Source organism: Cyclopterus lumpus, chromosome 22 (genome assembly GCF_009769545.1).
Source record: "Cyclopterus lumpus isolate fCycLum1 chromosome 22, fCycLum1.pri, whole genome shotgun sequence".
Lineage (NCBI taxonomy): Eukaryota > Metazoa > Chordata > Actinopteri > Perciformes > Cyclopteridae > Cyclopterus > Cyclopterus lumpus.
The window spans coordinates 7089452-7103034 of NC_046987.1; the positions used below are offsets into that span (position 1 = coordinate 7089452).

A 13583-nucleotide genomic window follows, 5' to 3' on the forward strand; every position below is an offset into this window, starting at 1 on the left:
TAAAAGTCCCCTATTACATTACATTACCCTCAAAGAGAAAGACACAAGGGAATACTAAAGGGCTGATCCTGGATGTGGAATGTAACAAGTTCACAAATCCATAATAAAAGCATGAGAGAAGTTGGAGGATGAAAGCGCGTGTGTGTGTGTGTGTGTGTGCAGATCAGAGATGCCTTTTCATAAAGCGCTCCATCTTTTCTGACTGGCTTTAGTCAGCCCTGGCGCAATCGCATGCAACACATCTAAGGAATGGCTCCCAAAATTAGCCAGGTGGCGCCTGGATTCCCTGAGGGGGGAAGAATGAGCAGATTGAATGAAAACATTTCCCCCAGGAGTTTCTGCCTGATGAGGTGAGGTGGGGGGGGGGGGGGGGAACAAAAAAAACAGGACTGCTCTGGTGGCACCTTGTTAGAATTAAAGAAAAGAAGAAGAAAAAAATCAATAACACACTCGAATGGTCGAGAGTGTTTATCTTCAATTCTGAAAAGCGTAGAGAACAACATATTCTGAGGGACATAAGGAGTGGAAGAATAGATTGAAGTACAGGGGACAATTTCAATAAAGTTGATGCATCTCACGCTGGTCTGGGGTTGTGTTGATAATGAGAGAGAGAGAGAGGATGAAAGATATCTAGCGCTGTTCATGGGCTTTGGTCCCGGGTGTGTGTGTGTGGACAGGGGGGGGTTTGGTTTATCTGGAGTCTCTCCACCACCGGAGCCTACTCTCTGAATCTCTGCTGCCCCGTGGCACTCTGAACTCTCGCTGCTCTCAGAGAGGCTCCGGCCGTGCCGGACCCTCCGGAGTCATGCGGCCTCGGCGACGGGCCAAAGCAGAGCAAGCGGTCGCCGAGGGGCCCATGAGTCCCGGCCTCATCCCGACGAGCAGATGGGCTTCAGAAAGGGGGGCCCGCTTGTTTGTGCGAACACAAGGACTTTTGGGTATAGAGGAGGCGTCCCTTCCTGGCTGTCACACCTCGATGATGTTGACGGATGGCATTCTATTGTTGTTGTTGTTGTTCTTGGGAAACTGTGGGAGGAGAGGAGAGGAAGATGGCAGGTCTGAGAAAGGCTGGGGGACTCACAGGAATCAAACAATAATAATAATAATAATAATAATAATAATCAAACAATAATAATAATAATAATAATAATAATAATCAAACAATAATAATAATAAACAATGAGCTTCTCCAATGAGCATGAGGATGCCTCTGTACGCGGTTGTTTTACTGATGTTTGCAGCGAGAGCGTGAGAGGGATACAGATTTGTTCTCTGCACTGGTTTGGAGACAGGAAATGGGCCTCTGTGCATTGATTATAAAAATAAAAATCAGAAGCCATGACTTGTTTCTTTGCAAAGTCATGCACATAATGGTGTCGTGTGGAAGCACTGTTAAAGCCGAGGTTTGACGCCATGATTGTGCATGAAGGGTCGGTGGCCGGGATCATTCACCTGCCCGGCGCCGCTGTAGGGGGGAGGCACCCTGGGGGAGGGAGGAGGAGAGGGGGTTATACCTTACTGCGCAACAGCCCCCCCGTCGGATGCTCAGGAGTACTGCACTCGGAGGAGTTTTTGGCTTTGTCCTTGTTGTTGTTAGGCTCGTTGTCTTTGATTATGTCGTACTGGCGACAGAAGAGAGCGATCACACCTGGAGAGGAGAGGAGAGGAGAGGAGAGGAGAGGAGAGGAGAGGAGAGGAGAGGAGAGGAGAGGAGAGGAGAGGAGAGGAGAGGAGAGGAGAGGAGAGGAGAGGAGAGGAGAGGAGAGGAGAGGAGAGGAGAGGAGAGGAGGTCAAACACAAATGAACGCTCCTGCATTTATATTTTCTGATCCTGGTTTCAATGACCAGTGTGGCTCCTTTACCTGCCCACATGATGAGCACCACCACGATGATGATGAGCTCCCCCGCCCTCAGCTGGGTGCTCTGGCCCACTTCTTCCATCGTCACCTCGTCTGAAGGAGTCAAAGGGCGACATGTTTAACTGACTGTCGGTGGGACTGAAACACCAGTAAAGAAATTAGCAATAGTTATCATGATTTATCATTGAGGGATTTGCTCCCGTCACACTTGCCGCCTCCCTGTAAAAGAACCAGGTTTGCTGATCTTCACCAGAGCCCATAATTCAATTACATTTTCAATTCCGCCATTATCCGCTCAGTGGCCTGTCGTAAGGTTTTTGCGTCATGGCAGCCTGTTTTTATTCTGCATCGAGGCGCCAGTGGTTCCTCGCCTCGAGGCAAGTCGTTGATCGGGAGACGGAGAGCTAATTGGCTTCGAACAACATATCAGGAAAACAGTTTCCTGTGCATTCAGGATTTCCACTGGAGCTGATGACTGTCACTTCAAGCCCACTGAGCTTGGAAGCAAATAAGCCGGCGTCGCTGTGTTCACGCCGCACTGCTCTCTCGTAACAGGAAGTTCCGGTTCGCTCTATCGCAGAACGAGCACCCAAAGCCCGAGCATCGATTGGACCGCTTTGCATCGACCGCCCCGTAAGACGTGGGGAGATCAGAGAAGGAGGTTTGGAGTGTGTGACACTGCTGATCTAACATTCAGATACCGGACGGTAAACATCTACTGACGTCCATTTCTTCTTGAAATGGACTGAACAACAATCATTATTGAAGGAGGGAGGTCAGAAAAGGGAAACGTGGGGTTATGTAGCTTTTCTTTTGTCTTAGAGAGCTGGGTTGCACAAAGGTATACTTTTATTTTGGCCTTCACTTGAGAGACTAATTGAAGAATTGGCTTCAGATTCCAGAGAGGGTTATAAAAGGTGCACTTTAACATAAGCAGTTTCAAGGCTTCATTTTTCCCGTCAAAGTCGCTCTATCGCAGAACGAGCACCCAAAGGGAACAATATCTCCATGAATGTAGCATGGTTGAGATGAGATGATGCCACCTTAATGCTTCTTTTGGTTTGAGATATTTGGGGAAAGGGTGGAGGCCATCCAAAGAAAATATGAATGATGTAGGGCAGTAAGTGTAGGATTGAATCCTGCTCCACTGCAAAACATTCTGTACAGTCCCTTCAGGAGAATAAACCACTGTCTGCATACAGATATTAACTGGAGCCAATACTATCACGGATAATATGCTACTACAGTTATTAACTGTTTCATTAACAGGCTTTCAAAACTACTTCATTAGTTAGATCATTAACTTTGTCACCGCTATTAATATCTGATCACATAACAAGCTCTCGTGTCTCGGCGGGGCCCACCTTTAACTTTTAATAGTGTGTTCAATATTAAAGGAACTACTCTTCCAACTTTCTTCCTCTTTTACCTTTGACCATTCTATTCGGGGTTTCATTGTCAGTCGCAGTTCTACACTTTGTTTGATTGTTCTTACTCTGAGGATCTTGAACTTCCTCACACAGTCCTACAGGGCTGGTGTCACCATCTCCACAACTGTCTCATTCCCTGAACGCTCAGATCTCAGTCTAGACTTTACACCCATAAGGAATACTGGCTCTCTTATGTCAGCTATAGTCTTCACATGCCGCTATTATGTGTTAAATTACAGGTGCAGCGGCGGAAATGTCAGGGGAGCCGAAGCACACAAGAAAAATACAGATTTTTTCGAAAGACTGTCTTCACACATCTCGAACAGAATCAACACAGCCAGACACACGCAGGCGGGAGCGGCCATGGAGATGTGATCACTTATAAGACAGGTTCTGTGAGCGCCCGCTGGAGTCAAAAGATCACAGGCAAGGCAGAACATGAAGGGAATAGCCGAGGCTTCGTCGAGGCCACTGGGGATCCTCCGTACTAGAGCGCAATGGAGCGATAAAGCAATGCAAAGAGTCAATCACACCACTCTGGATCCGTTCTTCCCAGACTCAATTAAATCCCATCGTGGTCTTTGAAATCGTCTGATCATCAGGATGAATATCAGATGGAGTAGCGCTTGTTTTCTCTGTGTGTGCAGCACACATGTTGGCAGGTTTCCATCGGGGCAACGGGACTTTTTCTGGTGTTTGGCAAGTCAGGAGCTTAAAGTGTGCCTCCCCTCCTTTTTGTTCAATGCAGTATGTGATATTTCGGAGGGTCCAGTGTGGTGGGGGCCCCACGCTCCTGTAGATCCATTGACCTCTGTGGCCTTTGAGCTCACGGCTCGACACGAGAGCTGCTGTTTTGTCGCTTTAGTATAATCTGATATTCAGTTTTTCATATTTAAGCCCGAAGCTCCGACAGATGGAGACCACTATATGGTCGGACCTACATTCTGTGTTGTCTTCATGATTTTTGCATATAAAGAATATCCTTTGACAGTTGTGTCCTCCATTACGTAAACAGCATCTTTTGAAGAGGTGATTTTTGGGAGTTTGGGCCTTGACCTTTCTGTAAAGTTTTTTTCTTTTAATTTAGATGTTTTTTTCCCCATGTTTAATACATTCAGCTTCTTTTTCATATGTTATGTTAATATTTGATTTATCTAAAAACTGCTGCTGCAGTTTCTCTACATTCCACCTGGAATAAATTGTTTGATTACAAAAGAAATACATTGAATTTATGTATTTCTTTAATGTTCTTTGACCCATTTAATAAGTTTAAAGATATTAGCATCTGTCTTTTGAGGTGTCACTGTAAATTGCAATGTGTATACTGCACTTCAAGTCCCAGAAAACAACACAAGGACATGAAGTCTGTGCGCTACAGTAAGACCCTGCTCTTGTTTCAGGTCTTTATGCTGAGCTACAGATCCCTCTTATCTCACTGGAGGAATGAAAGCGCATGAAAGTGTATTTACCAAAATGTTGAGCTTTTCCTTTCAGGCGTCAAAGCTATATAGGAGACTTCCTCTGTCTTCTTTGTAGGCTGCTTCTACTTCAGTGGCCACAAAGTGTAAAAGAAGAGTAGTTTTGTTCATCCGACGGGACGCAGCAGAGCTGAGGAGGGATGCTGTCTGGGCGGATATCTCACAGTATTTAGCTGCAGCCCTGTTTTGAAAAGAAAAGTTTCCTTCCTCCTTGTTTTAGGGGAGTTTTTCTGTGGGCCGGGGGGGAGGAAGTTCTCCATTTATCAGATCTGAGGAGACCGAGGAGCCTTTTGATCGATCGTGTACATGGACATCTGTGCAAAAGCCCACATATAGACTTTAATTGTCTGTTACTCACTGACAACCACTGCATCCTCCGTGGTTTCTTCTCCTTCTCCCCCCACCACCCCCATCTCTCTCGCTTCCTTTGATATCCTGAGTCCTAAACCCATTGTTGAAGTGGAAATTATATGAAAGATGTAATAATTCGCATGTAATTCTCCTGTCATATCGCAACAATGGACGGCCATCTGTATTCACAGATTCTCTATCTCTGACAATTATCTGCTCTGAAAGACAAACTACTTTTCTCTTTTTGCCTCATTTTGTGCACCAATTCTTTACAATAACCCCTCAGCACCTTTGTTGTCGTCAATGTGCAGAGTGATGAGCTGTATCCTGCAAAATGAAGCTGGTCAGTATAGAAGCCCAACATATCCTAGTAGACTTGAACAAATCCCCACCTCGCTCTTGCGAGAAAGCGAGCACTCGTTTGGACGCCGTGTCGTGGATCCTGACTTCCAATGACTCTTGATTTCCCACTGATTTACAAAGTGTTGACAGGAAGAACATCTGCTCATCTGCCATCAAAAGGTTCTGTTACGCCGACGTAGGTCATCTAATTAAACAGACATCCAAATGAGACAGGGAGGGGTGTGCAGAGCGGAGCTGTGACGTTGTTGTTGTTGTTGTTGTTGTAAGAGCGAGGGGCGATGAATCACAGACATGCCCTCTGTGGAGACTTGCTTTGTAAAGCGTGTGCATGGTGGGGAATGTGTGTGTGTGTGTGTGAGTGTGAGTGTAGGAGGGGGGTGGAGGGGTCTCTTGTTTTGCAGTGGATAGGGATCTTTCACTCGCTGTGTGTGTGCACGTGTCCCTGCCAATATGTGGAAATCGTAACAATTTTTGTAAACGGATGAGTGGACCGAGGCAGAGGACTTATTCATTTTAAGGGAAAAAGTCAATGTTTTGGGAGAAATGCTTATTTTGATTGCGACCACTGTAATATTCGTTGGGTAAATACGAAGCCACTGCCAGCAGTTGGCTAACTTAGCTTAGCATAAAGACTGGAATCAGCAAGACTGGGTCTATCTTTTTACCACACTACATTACTTTTTTTCAGATTGCAAATTTTTCCTTCTCCTGTGGAAAACATCTATCTCCAGTTGTGTTGTTTTGAATGTTTCTGGTAAACTGAAGGATGAGTTGTTCCTTTATGTGATGATAAAATGATCCTACTTCTTCAACCAAATCAACTGTTATAGAAACGTCTAGGATCACCTTGAATATGCATTGTTGCAAAGCTGAAAGCCGTGTTTTGTGGACTTTTTAGAGACACGTGGTTCTCAAGGGACAGAGATGCAACAAACACATGATGATCTTATCGAATGGGATGCATTGATGTAGATTAAAGGAGGTCAAATTAGGGCAACATGTACAGCAGTAAAGTGCACAATAATGCAGCAGTAATATTAATCCAGAAACATCATAAATATAGTAAAACACAGACAATTTACTGACCTTTTACTTTTCATACTTTAAGTATAATTTGCTGATAATACTTACATACCGTTACTTGAACAAGGTTTTACTCGTAGTGGAGTATACAGGGTTGTATTTTTACTTTTACTGAGGCAAAAAAGTATTTGAATACTTCCTCCACCACTTCAAAATCTGCAAAAGTACTGTCAACAAAGCACAGACAACAACAGACCTTACTCCACTACATCTTTACATGTGCTCTATCAATGCTCTGAATAAAAAAAGAAATGAATTACCAGCCTCAATATAACTATGTGTTATGAGACACTGTTTATTCCTGTGCATTGTGCAGTTGAGTTGGAGGCGCTGTTGTGTCTTCACGGCTTTTAAAAGCAGCAGGAGAGAGAATCACAACTGCAACCTAAAGGACACGAGCATGTGCATAACTCCATTGTTTATCCGGATGCTCGGCGGTTATTGATTTCAGTCAATTCTTCCCCTCGCAGAAACAACACCACCTGTGCAAATTGGGCATCGGCGTTGAGAAGATGATGTCGTCAGCGCAGTGATTGTATTTATCTTGGTCATGTCTCTGCCCATTGGCCGCCATGACACAAGTTGCCTCTGGCTCCACATCCTGCAAGTATCGAAGTATAGCTCACACGTTAGATGGACCTGCACTTTTCTAGTCTTCCGACCACTCAAAGCGCTTTAACACTACATGACATCATTCACCCAGTCACACCCATTCATACACTGATGGGAGGGGCCACCCGCCCATCAGGACTAACATTAATTTCATTACATTACATTACATGTCATATAGCTGACGCTTTTATCCAAATTGACTTACAATAAGTGCATTAAACCATGAGTCCAAACTCAGAACAACAAGCAAGTACAATTTCTTCAATGAAGTTAAACTACAAAGTGCTATCAGTAAGAGCTATTTAAGTGCTACTAAAGTGCTACTACGGCGCTACCTTCTCTATTCAAGGTATAGTCGAAAAAGATGTGTTTTTAGTTTTTTTGCGACGGAAGATGTAGAGACTTTCTGCTGTCCTGATGTCAATGGGGAGCTCGTTCCACCAATGAGGAGCCAGCACAGCAAACAGTTGTGATTTTGTTGAGTGTTTAGCTCGAAGTGAAGGAGCTACAAGCCGATTGGCAGAAGCTGAGCGAAGTGAACGAGCTGGGGTGTGAGGTTAGACCATGTCCTGGATGTAGACCGGACCCGATCTGTTCGCAGCACGGTACGCAAGTACCAATGTTTTGTAGCGGATGCGGGCGGCCACGGATAACCAGTGAAGGTCGCGGAGTAGTGTGGGTGAAGACCAGTCGAGCAGCTGCATTCTGGATGAGCTGTAGAGGTCGAATGGCATTAGCAGGTAGACCTGCCAGGAGGGAGTTACAGTAGTCTAGCCGTGAGATGATCAGAGCCTGGACCAGAACCTGTGCCGCCTTCTGAGTGAGAAGAGGTCGTATTGTCCTGATGTTGTACAGCATGTACCTACAGGAGCGTGTTGTTGCGGTAATGTTGGCAGTCAGGGAGAGTTGACTGTCGAGTGTCACACCGAGGTTCACACACATTCACACACCGTAGCACAGCTACGGGAGCAATTGTGTGTGTGTGTGTGTGTGTGTGTGTGTGGGTGTGTGCGTGCGTGTGTGTGTCCTGGTGCCACTTTACCTTTACTCTTAGAGGCCTGAGTCTCGGCCTCCTTCGGCGTTCGGAAGCGCAGGGTTTCGCTCAGCGGGCTCGTCCCAGACATGCTGATGGACTGGACATGCACAATGTAGTCTGTCTCGCCCTCCAAGTCCCATAATGCACAGGAACGCGTGGTGGTGTTGACTTCCTGGATGAATCGCAGCATGCGCACGTCTTTCTTCTGTTAGGAATGTGTGACACGGGAGAGGAGAGCAGTGGTTCTGGCTGAATAAAAAGTACACTAGCATATTTTACCACCGAGGGCAAAGCGGCTGTTGTACCTCGCTGATAAAGCGCTAGTTCAATATTTGAGGAAATTATACATTTTATTTATGACTGAGAGACAGATGGGCAGATTGAGACCACTCTCGTGTCTGAACGGTGAATATGGAGCTGGAGTCCGGGGTTGGTTAGCTTAGCTTAGCATGAAGTAGGGCGAAGGAGCGAGGTGCTTTCAGGTGCCGGCTGCAGCTTCATGTTTCTAATGCAAGAGCGGCCTCAATCTGACAAACTATTCCTTCAGAAATCTACTACTATGAAAATCTGACCGTATATATATATATGTATATGTATATACATATATATATATATACACGGTCAGATTTTATATTCCTGCTGGCACTTGCTTTTCTGGAAAGAGCACAGTTGTGTGAACATGTGGAACATCACAGTTCAGTTCTCCTGGACAGCATCTCTACTTCCTCTGCAACGCTGTGACCCGCACTGACTGAAGCTGTCCTCCTCAATCCCGTCACTCCCAACTCCTGTGTGTGTGTGTGTGTGTGTGTGTGTGTTTGTTTGTGTTTGTACATATACGCTTGTCAAGTAATGTGTTTGATGTCTGTGTAAACCTGACTAATGTGTGTGCGTGAGTTTGTGTATTTATGTGAGCACAATGGCAGAAAATGATATCAGGTTTCACCCACAACACAGAGCTGTCAGAGAGCAGACAGGCAGTCCGACAGGATCCAGCATCCTGTGATAATTCCCATAATGCACTCTGAATCCCAGCAAGGAAATGACGAGGTAAAGAGAAGTGCACATGGCAGCAAACGGCCAATGATTAATTTGATTACTGTGTGTGTGTGTGTGTGTGTGTGTGTCTGTCTGTGTGTGTGTGTGTGTTTGCGTTCTCCATCCACCCCGTTGTTTAGTTCTCCATCCAGTCCGTGCTGTGTGCGCGCTGCTCACCTGCTGTGTGATGGCAAAGCCAATAACGGGGTCTCCCTCTGGGATGTCCCATGTCACCACAGCAGAGTTTGCTTTCACCGCTTTGATGGTCACATTGACAGGAGGCGACAAGCTATCTGCAGAGAGAGAGAGAGAGAGAGAGAGAGAGAGAGAGAGAGAGAGAGAGACAGAGAGACATGAAGCAAATGAAGACAGGAAGACAAATAACACCTCAGACACTGCAGACTGGACGTATGGGAAAGGATCAAAACTGTCCGTGAGGTTAAATTTGTTAGCTTGGAAATGGATCGAATGGATTCCATGAAGTGTTGTCCAACTATTGGATGGATTGCCATGAAATTCCTCAGATATTTCCTCCAGCGCCACCAGCAGGACAAAAGTTCAACTTGTCCGATACGTTTTGGTTTCTGCCCAAGAGACCTGCAGAGCTTCCCATCAGCCCCTGCTGCACTTTGTGTTGAGGCAGAGGGAGCTAATGTTAGCTAAACTAAGATGGTGAATATTGTGAACCTGCTCAGCGTGTTCTTCTTTGTGAGTGCGTTTCCATGGTGACATAATCAATTAGCTCAAAGGGCTCCTAAGTGCAGCCAGCAGGCTTTTATCGTTTGGACACTCAGCACACACCTTCCCCTCAGTCAAAACTTTCCTTTTCAGTAGTGCGTATAATTCTAATAACACAGTTCTAAAGGATGAAGAGAGTCTTCAAGACAGAGCAGCACCAAATCAACTGGCCCATGAACAGTTACGTTTAATTAACCGTAACTGTGCCAGTGAGAAATCTTTCCGTATTGCACTCTGGTTTTATTCTTTTCCGTCTGTCTGTCTGAGCAGAGCGAATGTCAACAGAGATTTCCAGCTATTCAAACACCAAAAAGCTCCCAATTCTACATTTGGTTTTGTCCCTCTAAAACCCAAAGAGACATGAATGCAGTATTTCATGCTTTTTAATTCCACACCAAACGCATCATGTTGCATGATGATGCCAGATAAAAGTATTTCTCATAATGTGTTCATACTTGAACCGAATGAAAGTCTTTCCACCGACAGGGAGCCCTCATAAAATGTCAATATTTTGAAATATTTTTGGTAAGCTCTGAATCCGAGTGAGAAAACCAGTATGGTTAACTGAAAACAGAGGGCAGGGTCACAGGCTGCACGATTGGACAAAAATGAATAATGACGTGAAATAATTAAGTGTGAGACCGTGTGTGTGTGTTCTTGTGAACTATGGTGGCCTCAGCTGCTGCAAAATAGGACTCTCTAATTACTGGTCATGTTGCTCCAGAGTGCACAATGGAGGAAACGGCTCATTGAGATCATTGCCTCGCAGTCCAGGTGTGACAATCGCCATATAGTGTGACACAAACAACAGAGATGGATCAGAGCATCATGTGAATGTAATCCGTCATGACTACCAAAGTCCTACTCTTTGTTTTTCGTTTCGAGGCCCGAGGCGCTGATTAAACTTCATTCACGGAGGTCGGACCTGCTAAAGAAAGGCCAGGGAATAATCAATCAATCAATAGAACCTGTTGGGTTGAAGACGCTCCATATGAATCAGAACCTGTGACCAACTACGGATTTTATCTTATCGTCTGAATGAGAACATTCTCAATTAAGCATGCGTTATTTTTCAATTTTACTGATTTTAATTTCGTATACAATGCTTATTTCCTTTGGACAGAGCCAAGCGAGCAGACATCAAGTCTTCTGAGTGTCTGAGACCTTTTTGGGGACGGATTGATATTTGTAATGTGAAGCAGGACCCAGAGAGAGAGGCGAATAGGGACAAGGAGAAGTGGCCACTCTCAGCGAGGCCGCTGCTCGGTCTTCAATGGGATGTAAATCTAATCTAGCCCACCAAATGCAGTTAAAGGGTTATTGAGCGAGTTAACGCTCACTTGCCCTTCGACGGGTACAATTCACGCAGCCGGTAATTACGGGATGATGGGCCGCTGTAGCACTTGCATACACACGGACGCTGCCCTGTACATTCAGAGACAGCGCGCCACATCCGAGAGGGGCCTCGTGTGTCACGTCTCCGCCCGCCTGCCGCTGAACGTTTTTGATGGACGGCCAGAATAACGGCGGATGACAGGACGGAGACCCGCTGCATCTCTTCATCAGCTGGGAGTCTGGTGATTGAAGTGGCTTTCAAACCGTTTTTTTTAAATTGCAAACGTCTATGTTTTCTTTCTCCTCTTCCCGATCTGACGAGAGCCGTAAATGACAGCGGGAGACTTTAGCACGTTCATAAGGTGGAGGACTGTAAAGGTGTGACAACCAGACACAAATAAATAGATACAAATAATAAAACATTGGTGCAGCGGAGGCTGAGATGTCCCAACTTTCACGTCACTTTCACATCTGTAGTTTGTATTATTTTTGATCTGGACCAGAGAACAAGTAATGCTTCATTCATGTCTTTTAGTTCCACTAATTGCATTACTTAACTAGTTACTCAGCAGCGACAGTAATGCGTTACAATACATCATATGATACTTTACTTTCATGACTCAGCAGCCTCAGTGAACACAGACAGCCAGAACTGATATCAACCCTCCAACAGCTTCCACATAAAAGAATTTAACCAAATGTGCAGACGCAAACAGAACTGCACCCGACAGGTTGGGTGTGAAAGCACCAGCGGTTCAAATACAGGCTCTCCGGCGTGAGGTCGGGCCCAAGGGGCTCGACGAAGGCTCCATAAAGCTCCTGCAGAACCACAGAAGACATACGTAAACCACGAGAGCTGTTGATGACATGAATATAGTATCTTCCAGAAGGATAGCAGAACCAGTCTGGTGTCACTCCATTTCTGATGCCGATAATCAATCATTTCATTGAGTATTTGCTTTATTTGTTTTGTATGGTTCGACGGAGCTATTTGTCAGACGAGACTCTGACTGGCACCTCTCCGATACTTCATGTCTTTTGAATCCTATGATTTAGCACAGAGCCGGTTAGCTTGAAATAAAGCCTGCTGTATATTTCTGATATTTGTGTTCATTGTTTGTTTACATGCCATGAAGCAGATCTTCCTGCTGTATCCGCGCTCGCGAGTTCTCTGCCGTCATCACGGTTGTTGTTGAATCGTTCCTCGTTCGGCTCGGCCAAACGCTACATTTCATTTTCGTCACAAGGCAGACCGCCGGCACTAGAGCTGCTATTATTTTCTTTCACTGTCGGATATTCCTTTTAATATTTGAATGCTAAATCAAGATTATTTTGGAGGAAAAAAACAGATACCCATATGTGTGTGTGAGTTTCCAAAGGAAGTTTTTATTAAAGTCTCCTTTAATTAAAGTGGAGACAATGGTAAAACAATATGATTAAATATATATTTATATATATATATTTATTTTTTCTGTTTTGTTTTATTTGTCACGTTTTTGTTGTGTCACAAATAGACATCAACAGAATTTCGCTGTGCATCCTTGAATCCTCGTACCTTTGAGACTGCAGGAGATTGTGGAGAAGGTGGAGAAACAAGTGACCCCATCGCTTTGAGTGTCCTCACGTCCCACAGGTTCACTTTTCGCCTGTCTTTGTCCGTCTCCTCTCCCCCCGTATGGCCCTTAAATATCCACATGGCACGAGAGTCCGCTCTAATGAAACACCAGACAGATGTCTTCGTGAGCTCTCGCTCATCACGGTGGCACACGGGCGGCCTCCCGCTGAGAGATGGGGGTGACTTTGAGCCATGACCGATGTCCCTCGTGTGTGTGTGTGTGTGTGTGTGTGTGTGTGTGTGTGTGTGCGTGTGTGCGTGTGACTTCGCAAGCCCAATGATGATCAGAGTGACAGCTAGTTGTCCGTCCCATGGTGAGGAGTCTGAAGGGCTGACAGCTCCTTACTATCCCCGTTCATTAGAGAACGCACTGGGAGTGACTGTATACAGTCAAGGAGAGAGAAACACAAACACACACACGCACACACACACACACACAAAAACACGGTGAACAGCCCTGATTCATTATTTAATTAACGTTCCCCTCGCCTCTCTGACCTCAGAAAGACAGGATCCTTCCTCCCACTCCTCCTCCAGGCCGGCTGCCGTCTCTCCCTCCTTAACTTTTCCTCCTCTCAGTCTGTTGTGTGTTCAATGCTTTTAGGGAAAATATTGCAGGTAAGATGGGAGGATGTCACGTGGAGA

General features: G+C 45.4%; 1 protein-coding gene across 1 annotated transcript; it reads right to left on the reverse strand.

Annotated features, from left to right (window-relative positions):
• Nucleotides 1-966: 966 nt before the first annotated feature.
• fndc5a (fibronectin type III domain containing 5a) lies at nucleotides 967-13019 on the reverse strand. Its single transcript, XM_034563476.1, has 7 exons — nucleotides 12879-13019; nucleotides 12048-12142; nucleotides 9428-9548; nucleotides 8219-8417; nucleotides 1863-1952; nucleotides 1515-1648; nucleotides 967-1026 (listed from the first exon to the last, which is right to left on the reverse strand). Exons 1-7 carry the CDS (start codon nucleotides 13017-13019, stop codon nucleotides 967-969), a joined length of 840 nt encoding a protein of 279 aa, XP_034419367.1.
• Between the last annotated feature and the right edge of the window lie 564 nt (nucleotides 13020-13583).